A 15,301-nucleotide genomic window follows, 5' to 3' on the forward strand; every position below is an offset into this window, starting at 1 on the left:
ATTGGTTGCAGGTGAGCAGATCAAGACCGGTCTTGTTGTAGATCCTAGAACACAGGCCTTGGTTTTGAATGGGAAGCCTGGTCACCTACAGTTTTATTCTCTCCAGAGGGACAAGCAGCTATACAATGTAAGCAAGTTACTTAAGAGGCATATTTTTAAATGTTTTTTCAAAGACTGTAGGCACTGTTTGTTCTTCATCCTCCTTTAGTATTGACCCGTGCATTTTTTGTAATTCAATACTATCCTATTTAAAATTGACTACATTTTAATCTACTGATTAAAAGATGAGTCGCAAATGCACCCTGATGTCTACTGATTGTTTAAGCTGTAGAAATAATGGTTTAGTAAGGCCAATGGTTTCACCTACAGATCAGGAAAGAACGGAGGCTTGTGTGATCTGTGTGCAACAATGACCCTATTCTGCTTAACATTCACATAGTAGTGGAGGCATCACTGTTGTAGATACATTGCGGACCATCATACACAACACCACATAAACTGATCTAGGTTATACTGAATAGTGCATGTGATTTATTGAGTTTAGCAGTACATATTGAGCTCTTCAGTAGACTTATTTGAATACTTGTATGTCCGACTCACACTTTTGTATGCCACATGAACTGCAGTACCATGATATTAGTGAAACCTGTTATTTACAGCTCTTAGCAAAGGCAGATGTGTGTCTTATGAAGCATGATATAAAAAAGAAAAAACTCCATCTCTTCAACAGATGCTGGCATCTAGTCTCCTTCTATGACTCTGTGTAGGTATTAATGTACAAGAACTATTTTGCAGCATGATTGATATTTTGTTTTTTCAATTGCAAATGCCTCTTTGCTATTCCTTATTTGATATATATTTTATTTTTGTATCTGAAGCTGGACATAGTACAACAAGAGTATATCCACCAGACTGGGTTGAATCAGACCGAGTTAGTGAAATGTGCCTTTAGTGCACGTGGCATCTGGCTTGCCACAGTGGAACAGCGGCAGGAAAACAATGCAGAAGTGGAGTTACAGATGAAACTCTGGGAGTATGAGGAAGCCAACCAGAGGTGAGCTTTAATACAGCTATAGGAAGCTGACTCTTTATATGATATACCACTTGGTTGTTATATTTTGTAAGAAGTCCAGAGATTCCCCCAGAAGTGTACAGGGCTCAATGTAAACACATAGTGCTCTATTTTTGTGGTGGTGTGGTCAAGCAGCCTTAGTGTAAGGCATTTGTTATGCACGTGACTCAAAAATGAGATCTACACCAATTTTAGAAGAATTAGCTTCTTTCAAGATTTATTTTAAGACCAAGTTATATGGAAGAAGGTAAATCTTTTCTGGAAAAGTACTTTTCACTTTAAAAAAGTGGTAAGTTAGTGTAGTTTTTCAGTTCAGCAATGTTAACCTAAGGGAGGAAAACAAGAATGCAGTACTGAACGTAATTACTCTGCTTACAAATAGTCTTCAGGGTTTCTGGTCAACACCAGGCAAGGTTCAAATCCGTACCAAGCCTGAACCACCAGTTGCACAGGGAAGGCCGGGCGCCGAGGTCCAATTCGGGGTCATGAGCCCAATTGTAGTCCGTGGAGACTGGGGGTGATCGAAGTCACTACGATCACAGGTGAGTAAAGCGATGCCACAGGTCAGTCTCCGTGGTTTAAGGTAAGTACAGCGGAGGCAACAAGGCAGCACCAAACCTACACCATCAGCGGCACAGGTGTTATCAGGTGCTGAGTGCCAACACAGCGTCGTGTGCCCAATGCAAATCAATGAGGGAGATCAGTTTTGAAGAAAGGCTGCAGGCTAAGGGATGTTTGGATGCTAAGGGACGTAGGGACACTGTTCGTCAGCTCCCCAAGGCCCAGCTGCTTCCGGAGCAGGTGTGTCCTTTGGAGTCTGGAAAGCCTTACTGGCATGTCACGGGGGAGTCTTCAGATTGAGGCTGCAGGCGTCTAGGTGGAGTCCGGCAGAAGTCCGCCCATGTGGACTCTGACTCAGAAACGCTGGGGGACCTTCACAGGTCTGGTGGGCTTCTTGGACTCTGGCCATGGGTGTCTGGTCCAGAGGTGGTTTTGCAGATCCTTTGGCAGAGTCTTTTCTTTTAAAATTGGTTTCTTCTTGAACAGGTCTGCTGTTCCCGGGAGATCTTGATCTTTGCCAAAGGCAGGCGTTTCTCCCAATGCTTTGAAGGTCGCTGGGCTGCTGAACGGGTTGTCTTTTGGCACAGGATTGCAGAGGCTGCAGACAAGCGGGTAGGGCTGGGGCCAAGTCAGTTGGTTTCTGCAGTCTTCTCAGCTGGTACGACTCTGTAGTGTCTGGCTGCTCTTAGGGTGTCAGGAATCTAGATTTAGGGTTAGTAAAGGGGAGTGTCGGAGACCAATGATTTCCTTACCTAGGGTGTCTACACCTTTTGTTATGCCCCCCTCATGTGGCAGGGGCATAGACCTAGCCTTAATTGGATAAGTCCCACCTTCTTAAAGATGATGGACGCTGAAAAATGTGCTTTACTTCGCCTCCAGCACCTGAGGGGTGGAGTTGGCGAAGGGGAGTGCACACTTCCCTTTTTCGCTAAGTTTTCCCACTGGTTACCCCACCAAAAGAGGGGTTTTAAACGGGGGTGGCCATCTGCTGCAAACAGCAGAGGCTGGGGTCGCATTACAAAGGCGACAAGGCCTTGGAAATTTCCTTCTCGAGCACTTTGCTCACCCTGAGGGAGGAGGTGTGACACTTCCATCCAGGATGGGTTTTGTTTCTGGCCTCTGTGCAGGGGCGCTTGACCCTGGGGGTCCAGAAACATGTCTGGTGGTAGCAGGCTGCCTAAACCAGTCAGTCTACACCAGGGTTTGTAGGTTTTCAGGGGGATACCTCTTATGTGACCTCTGATTACATGTTGAAATAAATCCATCACTGGCATCAGTGTGTTTATTATCCTCTTCCGTGCTTGTGCGGCATGTGCTCATGCCGGTGTGGTTCCGTCATGCTGCGGCCGCTCCGCCCACACGGCACTGATTCCCCGCCTGTGCGGGCGAATTGATGAGCGGGCATGGTCACGATGGAACCACGCCGTCATGAGCACACGCCACCCGTGTCTCATGACAGCTCTACCTCCCCTCACCCCTGCGACAGAGTTCGTGCCGCGGCAAAGGGGTTAAGAGGAGTTGTTTGGTACCAAATACTCTTGGGTTCATTGGAGCCATCATGGTGCTGGGGTAACTAGAGTGGTCAAGTTTCCAGCCCATGTGCGCTCTATGGCATCCCTGGCACTTAAAATATCAACAATAGACTTAAATATTGAAGGGGCATATCTTCTCGTGCAGTTATGCCCACAACTGAGATATAGTGCCCCCTGTCTTAGGGCTTGTAAACTCTGCTAGAAGGGATGACTTTTCCATACCTTAGGTAGTGCTGCTTCGACTTGGCACACAGGCAGGCAGACAGACTGTCTGCACCTAGGTATGCAGGCTGTAGTGGCAAATGTCATGGCCTTGGAGAGGGGTCCCTCGGGGACAGTCTTCAGTCCCCATTCCCTAGGTAGTAGGGATACACTATACTAGAGACTTGCAGTGGGGTCTGAAGTTGTGCCAATCGTGGTGCATTTTTAGGGAAGGAGATCTGGCACTGGGGACCTGGTTGGCAGGGATCCTGTGCACTATCAGTCGAAACATCATTTGCCTGGCAAAAAGTGGGTGATAACCATGCCAAAAGAGGCTCCATCTCATAACAGCCCTGCCCATTGTTTTCCTAATTTATATAGAAAGAACCACCGCTTTGCACGTGTTTTGGTGTGCCATATGCTACATGCCCAGTAGCATCAGTGAGCTCTTGTAACCATGATAATTTATGGGCAAGCTTCTTGTTAGATGTGCCTTGTAGCACAATATGTTAGGTCATGGAAAAAGTAAACGGTGCATGATTTTACTCTGGTACAGGCGATCTATAGTCATGTCTCAAACCTCAAGGTTCCCCACTTGATAGCTCAAGTTTAATTCGCTAAAAACCTTATTCCTTGGGACAAGCAAGAAGTACTGATAGAAAAGGGTCTACTATGAGTGACTTTTCTAGTGTTTAGGGATGGCTGATTCCTTGATTGTAGCTTTTTTTTGTTTTTGTTGTGAGTCAACCACTTGTTGGAACGTTAAATATTTTATGAATGTTTAGTATTTTTATTTATTTTCGGTTTTAAATAAAACCGCATAAAAAGACATATATTCAAAGACTGAAAAGAATTTGTGCAGTTTGATAGCGTATTGTTTTTTTTTTAATACTCTTATTAAATAAATCTCAAATGTGCAACTAACTTAATTACATTATTCGTCTGAATCCATTTTAATGCATGGTCGTTCTGTGCCTTTTTGAAGAAGGTGCAACTTGTGACACTGAAATGAAGGTTTAATTTGCCCTTGGAACACTTTGCCAAACACCTATTGATTCTGATGTCTTTACATTTTCTAGTAAAATAGTTATATATTACCACTTGTTTATAGGATTTTTGATTATTTTTTTCCTGTGGTAAATTGGTCTGCTTCATCTGAAAAATGTAACCGGTTGATATTAATCAATTGTTTCTTTTTTCCATTGGAAGTTTGTTTCGAGACTATGGCTTCACTCTGAACTGGAGCATCTGGTGTATATGCGTTCATGGCTGGGTTTGCTGTGGGCTGTATTTATTTTTTTGCAGATATGGGGCACCGGGACCGATAGTGTGTTCTGCTCTTGGTTTAGATCCCATGCCCCCTGCCAAAGTCATGGATCTCATGTTGGAGACTAATGTTTGAGGTTTTGGCTAAGGAAAGCATAATGAATAAATGAGCCAATAAGGCGGTAGTTGTGAACTTTAGTTTTTGTGAAGTAGTAGAAATGCATTGCACGTTTTGTCTTTAGCTGAACTCCTCCTCTGACGTGGATATCTAAGCATCCTCCTCATTGTCAAGAAGGATTGCACTCCCAATTTGATAGCAAGAGTTGAATTTTGTTTTGCATGTTCTGACTTTGTGAATAAGGTTCATTCAAGTAAATATTGACTGCATGTTCTGCTTGTCATTTATGGGCTTATTTAGATCTGAGTTAAATATGATTGTACAGTGGCTTCATCTTGTAAGAAACTCTTGCCCAATTAAAGCATAGTTCACTTAGTGCTCATTAGAGTTGGTCAAGTGATAAGTACTGGTTTTCTTCCCCAAAGCTTTGTTCTAAACACCAGGATAAATATGCCTCATGAGGACCAAATCACATCCCTGTGTTTCTCTGACACAGATGACCAGGAAAATGGAATTCCAACCTTAGTAACCACCGGAAGAGATGGAAGATTTAAAGCTTGGGTTTTAAGTGATGACTCCGATATCTACAGTAAGTGCATTAAAAGTTATGATTTCCTTCTGCTTGTATATTCTTCTTTAGTCCGAGCCTGGACTCCCTTTGTTTTTTCTTCAAATCTTGCATTGCTGTGTGCTTGGGAGTGAAAGATGTTTCATAATAATTTAAAGGTAGATTTGCCGTCTGAATAGGTGGCCGGAAGGAATGGTGTTCCTATTACAGTACTGTAAAATGGGAGTTCAGATATCTCTTCCTATTCATTTTACACACATCTGGTTTGGTCTCCTGAAAGTGTGCGAGTGGTAGAGTTTGTGTTGAAGTGTGCTGTTGTGTCTTCTGTGCTGTTACATCAAGGATTTGTTTCCAAAGTCTTATTGGGTCAAATATTCGTAGCCAAGTTGATATTGTGACATGAAATGTAGCGATAATGCGTTACCTTGCCTTTAAACTACTTAGTTTAATAGATTTTCTCCAAACGTGTCTCCTTGGCTCTGAATACTATGCTCCTAAAATATTGCCAGTATTCTTCTAAATGGTGGCATTTTATAAATTGAAGTATTTTAGTAGGTTAAAACTTGCAGTGCTTCGAAACAAAAGTGTTTGACATGGTTTGCCCCAAGTTTTTGACTGGAATTTGATGTGATTTCGATTGTAGTGCACAGGGTCCCTGACCCCTGGAAATCCCTAGTAAAAGGTACCTGGGTACCAAGGACATGGGGACTGAAGAGGGTCCCCCTAAGGAATCCTCACCTAGGCCATGCAGACTGCCACTGCAGCATGCATGGCCTGGGGCAGACAAAATGAGTCCACATGTCCCACTTCCTGTGGGCCGTGCCAGCTAGCATTGCTTAATATATAGGTAACTCTCACCTTTAGCAGGTCTTACCAGCGTTAAGGCAAGGTGCACTATATACCAGGTGTGGGCACTTCTGCATGAGTAGATATGCACCTACGATATTGGGGTCTATTCCTTAATATTGTAAGTGCCAGTGAAGCCATACAGAGTACATGGGCTGGAAACTCGACAACTCAAGTTCCACCGCACCATGATGGCTTTACTGAACCAGGAGTGTTTTGTACCAAACTACTCCACACAATAAACTCGCACTATTGCCAGTGTGGGTTTATTGTGACCAGTACTCAAAGGGCACCACAGAGATGCCCGTGAAAAACCTACCGACCCTAGTGTGGGCAATGACTGGCTTTAGTCAGCTTCCACAAAGACACATGTTTCTGGACCCCACGGTGGAGAGTCTCTGGGACCAGAAACTATGCACATCCTGGGCAGAGGTATCACACCTACTCCCCCAGGATGGGCCAGTGCTCGAAGGGGAAGCTTCAAAGGCCTGCCACATTTGTAATGCGACCATTGGTCCCTGCTGCTAGCAGCCCCCGATTTACACCCCCACTTTGGGCTGGACAACTTCGAAAGGCTAGGAGGTGTGCCCACCTTTGCCAACTCCGCCCCTCGGTTGGCAGAGGCGAAGTTGAGCACACTTTTCATTCCCCTCCATTCAGGGTTAGGTCTACACTCCCTTCCACAGGAGTGAGGCATAATAGTGGGTTTAGTCATCCCAGATGAGGTGCTCATTGGCCATACTTAATACTCCGGTAAAACGCCACTTAAATCTAGTGTTTAGCTGGCTCCCCAGACCTAGAAGTAGGTTTCTGGCAACCTATGAAGAAGACGATGTGCAGCAAAGCCTGAAGACAACTACTGACTTGGCCCCAGCCCTACCGGCCTGTCTCCAGCTTCAAATACCCTGCGAAGACGACGCCTGTCCTGTGGCCAGCGACTTCCAGAAACCCAAGGAATTCTGTCTGCTCTTCAACAAAGACCAGATCTCTCAAGGACCGCGGCCCTGTCCAGAAGAATCCACCTACAAGTACTTATGATCCAGCTGGAACCACTACTCCTGCCCACTCTGCACCAGACGCCTACGACCAGAGTCTTGTGGCTCACCTGTCTAGTGCATTCTCCCCAGCGATCCTGACCTCTGGTCCAATGTTGGCTAATCCCTCCTGGACCCCTCCACGACACCTGCAGCCTTAATCCAGTGGCACACTTGGCAGTGACTGGATCCAGTAAGAAGATTCCGACGTTTAAAGGCCCCCTTGCAACCAACGCCCCTGCGTCTTAGTGAGCTGACTTGATGGTACCCCTACGACTCTCTACTTGCCTCTGGTGGGGTTGTTTTTCCCCTGCGACCTCTGGTGCAACGCCTGCAGCCTGTTGGCCAAAAGCAGATTCCTAATTGAAAAGCATTGGACGCCAGATGCTGAAATTGCACCTGGACGCCCCTGTGCCACTGGTGGTGTATGTTTGGTGCTGCTTTGTGGCAGCCCCTGCTCACCCCACCGGTGCTGGTCCTAAAAGCCCAAAGCTTGATCCCTGCAACTGATCTACATACCTGCGAGCAGTGTGGCTTCGAGTGCCCTCTGTCTGAATTGAAATGTATTGGGCTGAACTCTGATTTTTACCCTACTGTGCCACTGGTGGTGCAGTTTTGGTAGTCACCTGACCTTTGGCCCTTGCTGACCTTTGGTCCCGAAGACTGGAACTGTTAATTGCGCAATTACCTGTTTATCCACATTAAAAATCCTGTATCCCAAGCACTCTCAATTTAGTTTTACAAATAAGCTGACTTCTTTATGATAACATTTGCAAAAGTCACAAAATTTCCTTTGATTTTTCTGTTTTCTTAGGTTCCAGTTCTTTTATTCTTAGCCACAGAGCCAACACGTGTTTCATCGCTGTTTGAGATACAACCGTGACTTCTTCAAGGCTGTCGGTCTCTTCAAAATCAACTTTAATCTTGTGTCCAGTTGTAATTCCGTCCCGGTCCATCCATACAATTCTTAAATTATTTTACCCTTTGTTAGGAGTCAAGCAACTAACGCTCTTGTTATATAAGAGGCATTACTGCCAGGTAAGCAGTGTTCTCCTGTTTTCCACCATGTCCGGTATTAAGATATGGCTAAGCTTTGCTTCGGCGAGTCAGAAATGTTTTCTGTTTAGCGTCATTAGGAGAACATTGAACTTTTGAAAGTGAAAAGTATTTTTAGTTAAAAACATACCTTATTGCGAAGATCTTGGTCTTAAAATCAAGTACAACTAAACAGGGGCGTAACACAAGCCCCCGCAGGCCCCGCATTGCGGGGGGTCCTCGGGCTCCGGGGGGGGTGCCCCGGCCGGGCCCCTCAATACATCTGTGACGCTGACGCACAGCAGGCTCTAAAATGGTGCGCAGACAGTGCCAGTGCGGGTCCCAGCCAGGGCCCCTTCGAGTCTTTGAAATGGTGTGAGTGCCCGGCCGGGGCCCCAGCCAGGCTTTGAAATGGTGCGGGCGGGGGCCCCGGCCGGGGCACCTGGGAGCCTTCGAAATGGTGCAGGGCCCCGGCCAGGGCCCGAGTCTTCAAAATACTGGGTGCGGGGGCCCCCGGCCGGGGCCCGAGAGTCAAGTCCAGTTCAGTCCGAAATGGTGGGGGGCCCCCGCCCGTCGTCACCCGTGTGAGTGTCTGAGACTGAATGAGGTGAGCCGTTAATATAATTTATTATCAGTACTGTATTATCATAGCAGAGTGACAGTGAGTCGATCCTCTCAACTCAAATCGATGAAATGGCGGCAGGACACAGGGTGGATACGCGGCGCGCACACAATTGGTTACTATACTCCTTGAGTCCTCCTTAGTTTCACTTTCCGTCGCCGTGACCAATGCCAGACAGCCCCACATGTGCAATGAGCTCACACGCAAATGCGCGTTAGGTGTGGCGTGTGGCATCAGGGGCGCGCATAGCCATACTAAGAAGACAGAGAAGAGAACGAAGACAAAGCCAGGCCCGCCCACGCTCAGGCCTGTCCGAACAGCCGAACTCCGAAGTAAGTCCGTCACCGGCGGGGCCTCCAGCCTCAGGGGGTGACACCCCATGGAAGGACAGACCGTGGCCGTGGGGGGAGTAGTTGACGATCTTAAATGACTTTGGCAAACCAAGTGAATGAAGTCACAAAAGCTGCAAATGGATATATGCTTCCTTTGCAAATCAACAAGCCTTCTTCTTTCCATTCATTTTAAACAACCGTAGGCACTCGCACTTTAATGTGCCTATTAAGGCATGCAAATACAGACATGCACACGTTCTCACAGATGGAGTCATGTCTCAGTGGTACCTGTCTCTTCCTGTCTTCCTTTTTACCTTCTGTGATTTCCAAGTGTTACCTCCCCACCCCCAGCAAATACAAGGCTTTTAAGAGGTCGTAATTGAGCCAAGGGTCACGCCTGTGTGATGTCTGTTCGGGTGAAAGGATGTCACGTCTTCTGATGTCCATGATAGATTCTGGTGAATCTCGTCTTTGTTTTTTACCGTGTTGATTTATTAGCATACAGTATCCACGAGAAGGCTTTGATAGTATTTTCTAAAAATAGTTTATACATTTGCTGCAGATTTTTTTTAATATGATTGTATTCTTTTATATATTATATTGATAAATATTGATGCGTGGTTTCAGTTATCAGGTGGGCAACAACAAATAATTTGTAATATACAGTTATGAAGAACATAACACTTAAACGTGAATATCTCTATAGTGTACCCAGCAGCATTACATGTGGTTGCAATCCAAATAGAGGGAGACAGAGAGGGAGGGAGGGGGAGGGAGACAGAGAGGGGGGAGACAGAGAGGGAGAGAGAGAGAGACAGAGAGGGAGGGAGACAGAGAGAGACAGAGAGGGAGGGAGACAGAGAGGGAGGGAGAGAGAGAGAGAGACAGAGAGGGAGGGAGAGAGAGAGAGAGAGACAGACAGAGAGGGAGGGAGACAGAGAGGGAGAGGGAGAGAGAGAGACAGAGAGGGAGGGAGACAGAGAGGGAGGGAGAGAGAGAGACAGAGAAGGAGGGAGACAGAGAGGGAGGGAGAGAGAGAGAGAGAGACAGAGAGGGAGGGAGAGAAAGAGATAGAGACAGGGAGAGAGAGAGATACAGAGGGAGGGAGAGAGAGAGACAGGGAGAGAGAGAGAGAGAGAGATAGAGACAGGGAGAGAGAGAGATAGAGACAGGGAGAGAGAGAGATAGAGACAGGGAGAGAGAGAGATACAGGGAGAGAGAGAGAGAGAGGGAGGGAGAGAGAGACAGAGAGGGAGGGAGAGAGAGAGACAGGGAGGGAGAGATAGCCAGGGAGGGAGGGAGAGAGGGAGACAGGGAGGGAGGGAGAGAGAGAGACAGGGAGAGGGAGGGAGGGAGAGAGACAGGGAGAGGGAGGGAGGGAGAGAGAGAGGGAGGGAGGGAGAGAGAGAGACAGGGAGGGAGAGAGAGAGGGAGACAGGGAGGGAGGGAGAGAGAGAGACAGGGAGAGAGAGGGAGGGAGAGAGACAGAGGGAGGGAGAAAGAGAGACAGGGAGGGAGAGAGGGAGACAGGGAGGGAGAGAGAGAGAGACAGACAGAGGGAGGGAGAGAGCGAGACAGGGAGGGAGAGAGAGAGACAGAGAGGGAGGGAGAGAGAGACAGAGAGGGAGGGAGAGAGAGACAGAGAGGGAGGGAGAGAGAGACAGAGAGAGAGCGACAGGGAGAGAGAGCGACAGGGAGAGAGAGAGCGACAGAGGGAGGGAGAGAGAGAGACAGGGAGGGAGAGAGAGAGAGAGACAGGGAGGGAGAGACAGAGAGGGAGGGAGGGAGAGAGATAGAGACAGAGAGGGAGGGAGAGAGGGAGAGAAAGAGAGACAGAGAGGGAGAGGGAGAGAGAGAGACCGGGAGGGAGGGAGGGAGAGAGAGAGACAGGGGGAGAGAGAGAGAGAGACAGAGAGGGAGGGAGAGAGAGAGACAGGGAGGGAGGGAGGGAGAGAGACAGGGAGGGAGGGAGGGAGAGAGAGAGACAGGGGGAGAGAGAGAGAGAGAGGGAGGGAGAGAGAGAGAGACAGAGAGGGAGGCAGAGAGAGCGAGAGACAGAAAGACAATATAGAGGCATTTCCTTTAAATGTTGGAGGTTTCAAAGCAAAATATGCTAGATTTCTGGGTGGTAAGGCAAAGTGGTACATGGTGGACCGCGCCGCCGGGGGGGGGGGGGCATGATGGGCCGCGCCGCGGGGGGCCCCCTCCATGTGCTTTGCAGGGGGGCCCCCTCAAGTTTCGTTACGCCACTGCAACTAAAGCTTATTTTTGTAAAAGTGGTGTGGACGCTTTTTGTGTCGTGTCAGTTATTTGTCCTTTGTGTGCAATACTTGTCTTACACTCCTGTTATGCCTAAGGCTACTCACCCACACTACCACTTATAGATCACTTTGTGGTTTACATTGAGCCCTATACACTTTTGGGGAGCCATTGGACTCTGTGCACCACATAACCACCTAATGGCATACCATATACAGAGCCAGCTTCCTACAAAAGACCTCCAACTAAACCGGTTTAGGGGCAGGTAGAACACAGAATGTGCACCAAATCTCTAAAAAAAAAAAACTTCCCCTGTCATCACTACCCCGGCTTGCTATAGCCTTGTGCATCTGGACATGGGGTACATATCTTAGTGAGTGCCCTGCTAATGGTTTTAGTTCGAAAATGTAGAAAGTGCCATCTTTCTTGCATTGGTATGCCCCCACTTTTTGCTGATGTGCTTTGACTGAGTGTACCCTGGTCTCCTGCCAACCAGGTGCCCAGGACCTGTGTTCCTTCCCTAAAACTGTGTTAAAGCTAAAACCCAATTGGCATCTCTGGCCACCTGTCAGCCCCTAATACATGGTACCCAGGGCCTGGTGACCAGAGAAGACCCCTAAGGACTGCAGCACTTATTGTGCCACCCTTAGAGGCCCTGTACCCTGGCACCCACACACTGCCTTGGCAGGTTGAGTGTCTAAGTACAGGGCTAAACAGGTTCGACATGGCACACATCCATGTGCCATGCCCACAAACCCACTGCCCTGGCATACATCAGCCACCCCTCTAGCTGGGTGCCCTATGCCAGTGGTGTGGGCACGGGTGCATGAGCCTTGTGCCCCTACATTACCCAGGGCCATTCCTGGGCACTGTAAGTGCAGAAATGCCATTAAGAGTATATGGTGCTGGGAGGTTGTCATTACAATCTCCACAGCACCATAATGGCTAGACTGAAGACTGACAAGTTTGATATCAAACTTCTCAGCACATTAAACCCACACTGATGCCAGTGTTGGATTTAATGTAAAATGCACTACTGAGGGCATCTTAGAGGTGCCCCCTGAAACCTAACCTACAATCCACGTCTTGTCTGAGAGGCTGCCTAGGCTGCCACACAGCAGACATGTTGCTGGACCCCTGGGTGGAGAGCCCTCGCTCTCCTGGGCCTGCAACTATGCACATCCTGGGACGAGGTGCCAAGCCTCCTCCCCCAGGATGGGCAGGGGAAGCTTCAAAGGCATTCCGCCTTTGTGAGCTACTCCAGACCATTTGCTGTACTCAGCAACTGGCCCCCACCAGTTCTGACCCCCACTCTGGTGGGAAGACTGGCAGGAAAACCTACATCAGGAAGGGGGGTGTGCCAGCCTGTGCCAACCCCACCCCTCGGGTGGGGAAGGCGAGGTGAAGCACGATCCCGGGCTCACAGCTAGTCTCCTGCACCCCCTCCCACAGGAGAGGAGCAGGCTAGGGGGTGTACCCATCCCAGGTTAGGGACTCATTGGTCCCTGACCTTGCCCTACCTGTAACGCCCCTAAATTTAGTATTTAGGGACACCCTGAACCTTCCTTTCTCAGATCCCGATTGCAACAACAAGACCAAGAAACAAGACCTGCCGTGCAGCTGCTAACAAAATGACGACGCCCACTGACTTGGACCCAGAACCCTACAGGCCTGTTGATCCTTGAACCTGCTCCTGTGAAACTCGGCGTCTCCTGCGGACAGCAACCTCGACAACCCTGGAGGACCTGCCTGCCTTGAACCTTCCAAAAGACTGGGACACCCCGAGCAGTGGTTCTGCTCCAACAGCAATACCCCTGGTGCCAGCCAGGAACCGCAAATCCAGCCCACTCTGCACCCGCCAAGCCCGGCCTGTACACGAGTGACCCAAGACCACAAGGACTTCCCCCCCCGGCAACTGGGGACCCGAAGTCCAGTGCCCAAAGACTCTCCTCGACAAACCAGACGACGCCTGCAGCCTCAGAACCAGGGACCCCTCCAACCGCGACCAGCCGAGGGTAAGATTTCCCGATGCCCAAAGACACCCCTGCACCCGGTGCCCTGCGGCCCCCTGTGCCCTCCTTTGGGGTACCTACCTCTTCTCCAAGATTCCAACTTACCTCTCGAAGTGGTGGTCGCACCTGAAGAATCTCCGTCCCAGTGTCTGCAGCCTTTGTTCACTTTTTAACTTTCCCATCGGATAACATTGAGCGCCCGACGGCTCAAAAGCATCCTGCACCCAGCCGCCTGAATGCCCGCTAGAAGTGCAACTACTACCCTACTCCCCCACTTGCCCTGAGTAAGTAACCAGAAGTTCAGCTCCCACAGCTGCGTGGCCTGCTTGCTTGCAGCCACCAACCAAAAGCCCCCTACCCTCCATTGAATTTCATTGGGCCTACTCTCTCTGCACCCGGCTGCCCCTGTACCGCTGAGGGTGTAACAACTGTACATTTCCGACCCAGGGAGACCCCTGAGTCTAATCTCAGAACCTTAACTCTAGCAGTCGAGCACTTACCTAAAAGCCGATAACTCACTTTCCTTCCATAGGTAACATTGACTGGTTTCACTTGAGATTTCTTATAAGTGTGGAGTTTTGAAACTTTAAAATATTCATCTAAAATCAGCCGAATGACGAATTACTCACCTGTGATCAGGAGAGAAGCCAGTACTGAACCGCGAAAGTATTCCTAACCGTACTTACCAGCTACCTGCATTTTCTTCCATAGGAAACCATTGAGTGTTTTTTCTGTGAAATTTCTTCAGAGTCGATTTTTGCAAGCTACAAATATTTTTTAAAAATCGTACCAAATACTAAAACGTAATCACTTACCTGTCTTAGGTAGAGGTCCCAGAGCTGAACTTAGGAGTCTAGTACTAGATTACAAAAGTAACGAGAACCTACTTTACCTCTGACTTGTATTTCCTCCCATAGGATATGTTAGAAGGGGGTTCTGACACTATGGGCCGTCTGGATTTTTCGCTTTTTTGAGCACCTAATTGTTGAGCTTTTACTGTGGGGGAGCCTCATAATCTGGGACTCACCCATAGTGAACTCATAATAAAGCAGACTGCATGGAGATTTTACTGGTGTCCCCCTGGCTTGACCAGGCTGCTGCGCAGCAGCTGGAGTATGGGACACCGGGCTGGTTACATGCAGACACAGGTGTACGTGCGTGTGCACATGTGTAGGGGCTGCGCAGGGGAGATTCCTAGCGTGCGCAGTCCAGGAGCAGCTACAGAGTGAATGGCGTGGCCAGCTTATGCAGAATTGGGCGGTGACATGGAATAGGTTTTATACCCTGGGAAGGAACATGCCAGGGAAAGTCAGTGTGTTTTACTGTGTTTTTACTTCATTATTTCCCTATGGGGATGTGGGACCCATGGCTAAAATGACTTCCACAAAGCCTACAGATTCCAGACACGCACAAATGTCCAGTGTAGCAGATGCGAAACTGAGTATTCTGCAAAGTCATATTTGTACTGCTTTTGGGTCGTCCAGAAATGTCATATTTCTCTGAGTCCATGGCTGGGGTCTGGCCATGGCAGGTTAGATTAATGACCTTTCTTCCCAGAGCAAGATCTTCCCTCCAAGGAGAAAAGATAGGTGGAGCTAAAGCCAATCCATCAACTGCTGTCGCTGGGTGCCAGGCACCAGTTTGCACCCAGGAGAGAAGGCTGTGAAGGGGGAAGGAGTTGGGTTTCAGAGGCCATGTGGCCAGAGACACTGGACGACTCCATTTTGAACAACCCAGAGGCTGGACAAGGAGGGAGGGGGCAGGGAAGTGATGTGTCGCTGTGTGATAGGACACAGAGACGTCCTGCCAGCCCCCTACTCAACTTTTAAAAAGTACTTGCACA

General features: G+C 48.5%; 1 protein-coding gene across 2 annotated transcripts in view; it reads left to right on the forward strand.

The window, feature by feature from the left end:
• Nucleotides 1–15,301, forward strand: part of WDR75 (WD repeat domain 75) — a 165,106-nt gene that overhangs the window by 68,686 nt on the left and 81,119 nt on the right. For both annotated transcript variants that reach the window (XM_078680360.1, XM_078680361.1), the window contains exons 11-13: nucleotides 12–127; nucleotides 879–1,054; nucleotides 5,176–5,339. In XM_078680360.1, the coding sequence (XP_078536486.1) occupies nucleotides 12–127; nucleotides 879–1,054; nucleotides 5,176–5,339 (456 nt within the window). The remainder of the gene's footprint in view (nucleotides 1–11; nucleotides 128–878; nucleotides 1,055–5,175; nucleotides 5,340–15,301) is intronic.

This window comes from Lissotriton helveticus, chromosome 3_1 (genome assembly GCF_964261635.1).
Source record: "Lissotriton helveticus chromosome 3_1, aLisHel1.1, whole genome shotgun sequence".
In the NCBI taxonomy this organism is placed as follows: Eukaryota; Metazoa; Chordata; class Amphibia; order Caudata; family Salamandridae; genus Lissotriton; species Lissotriton helveticus.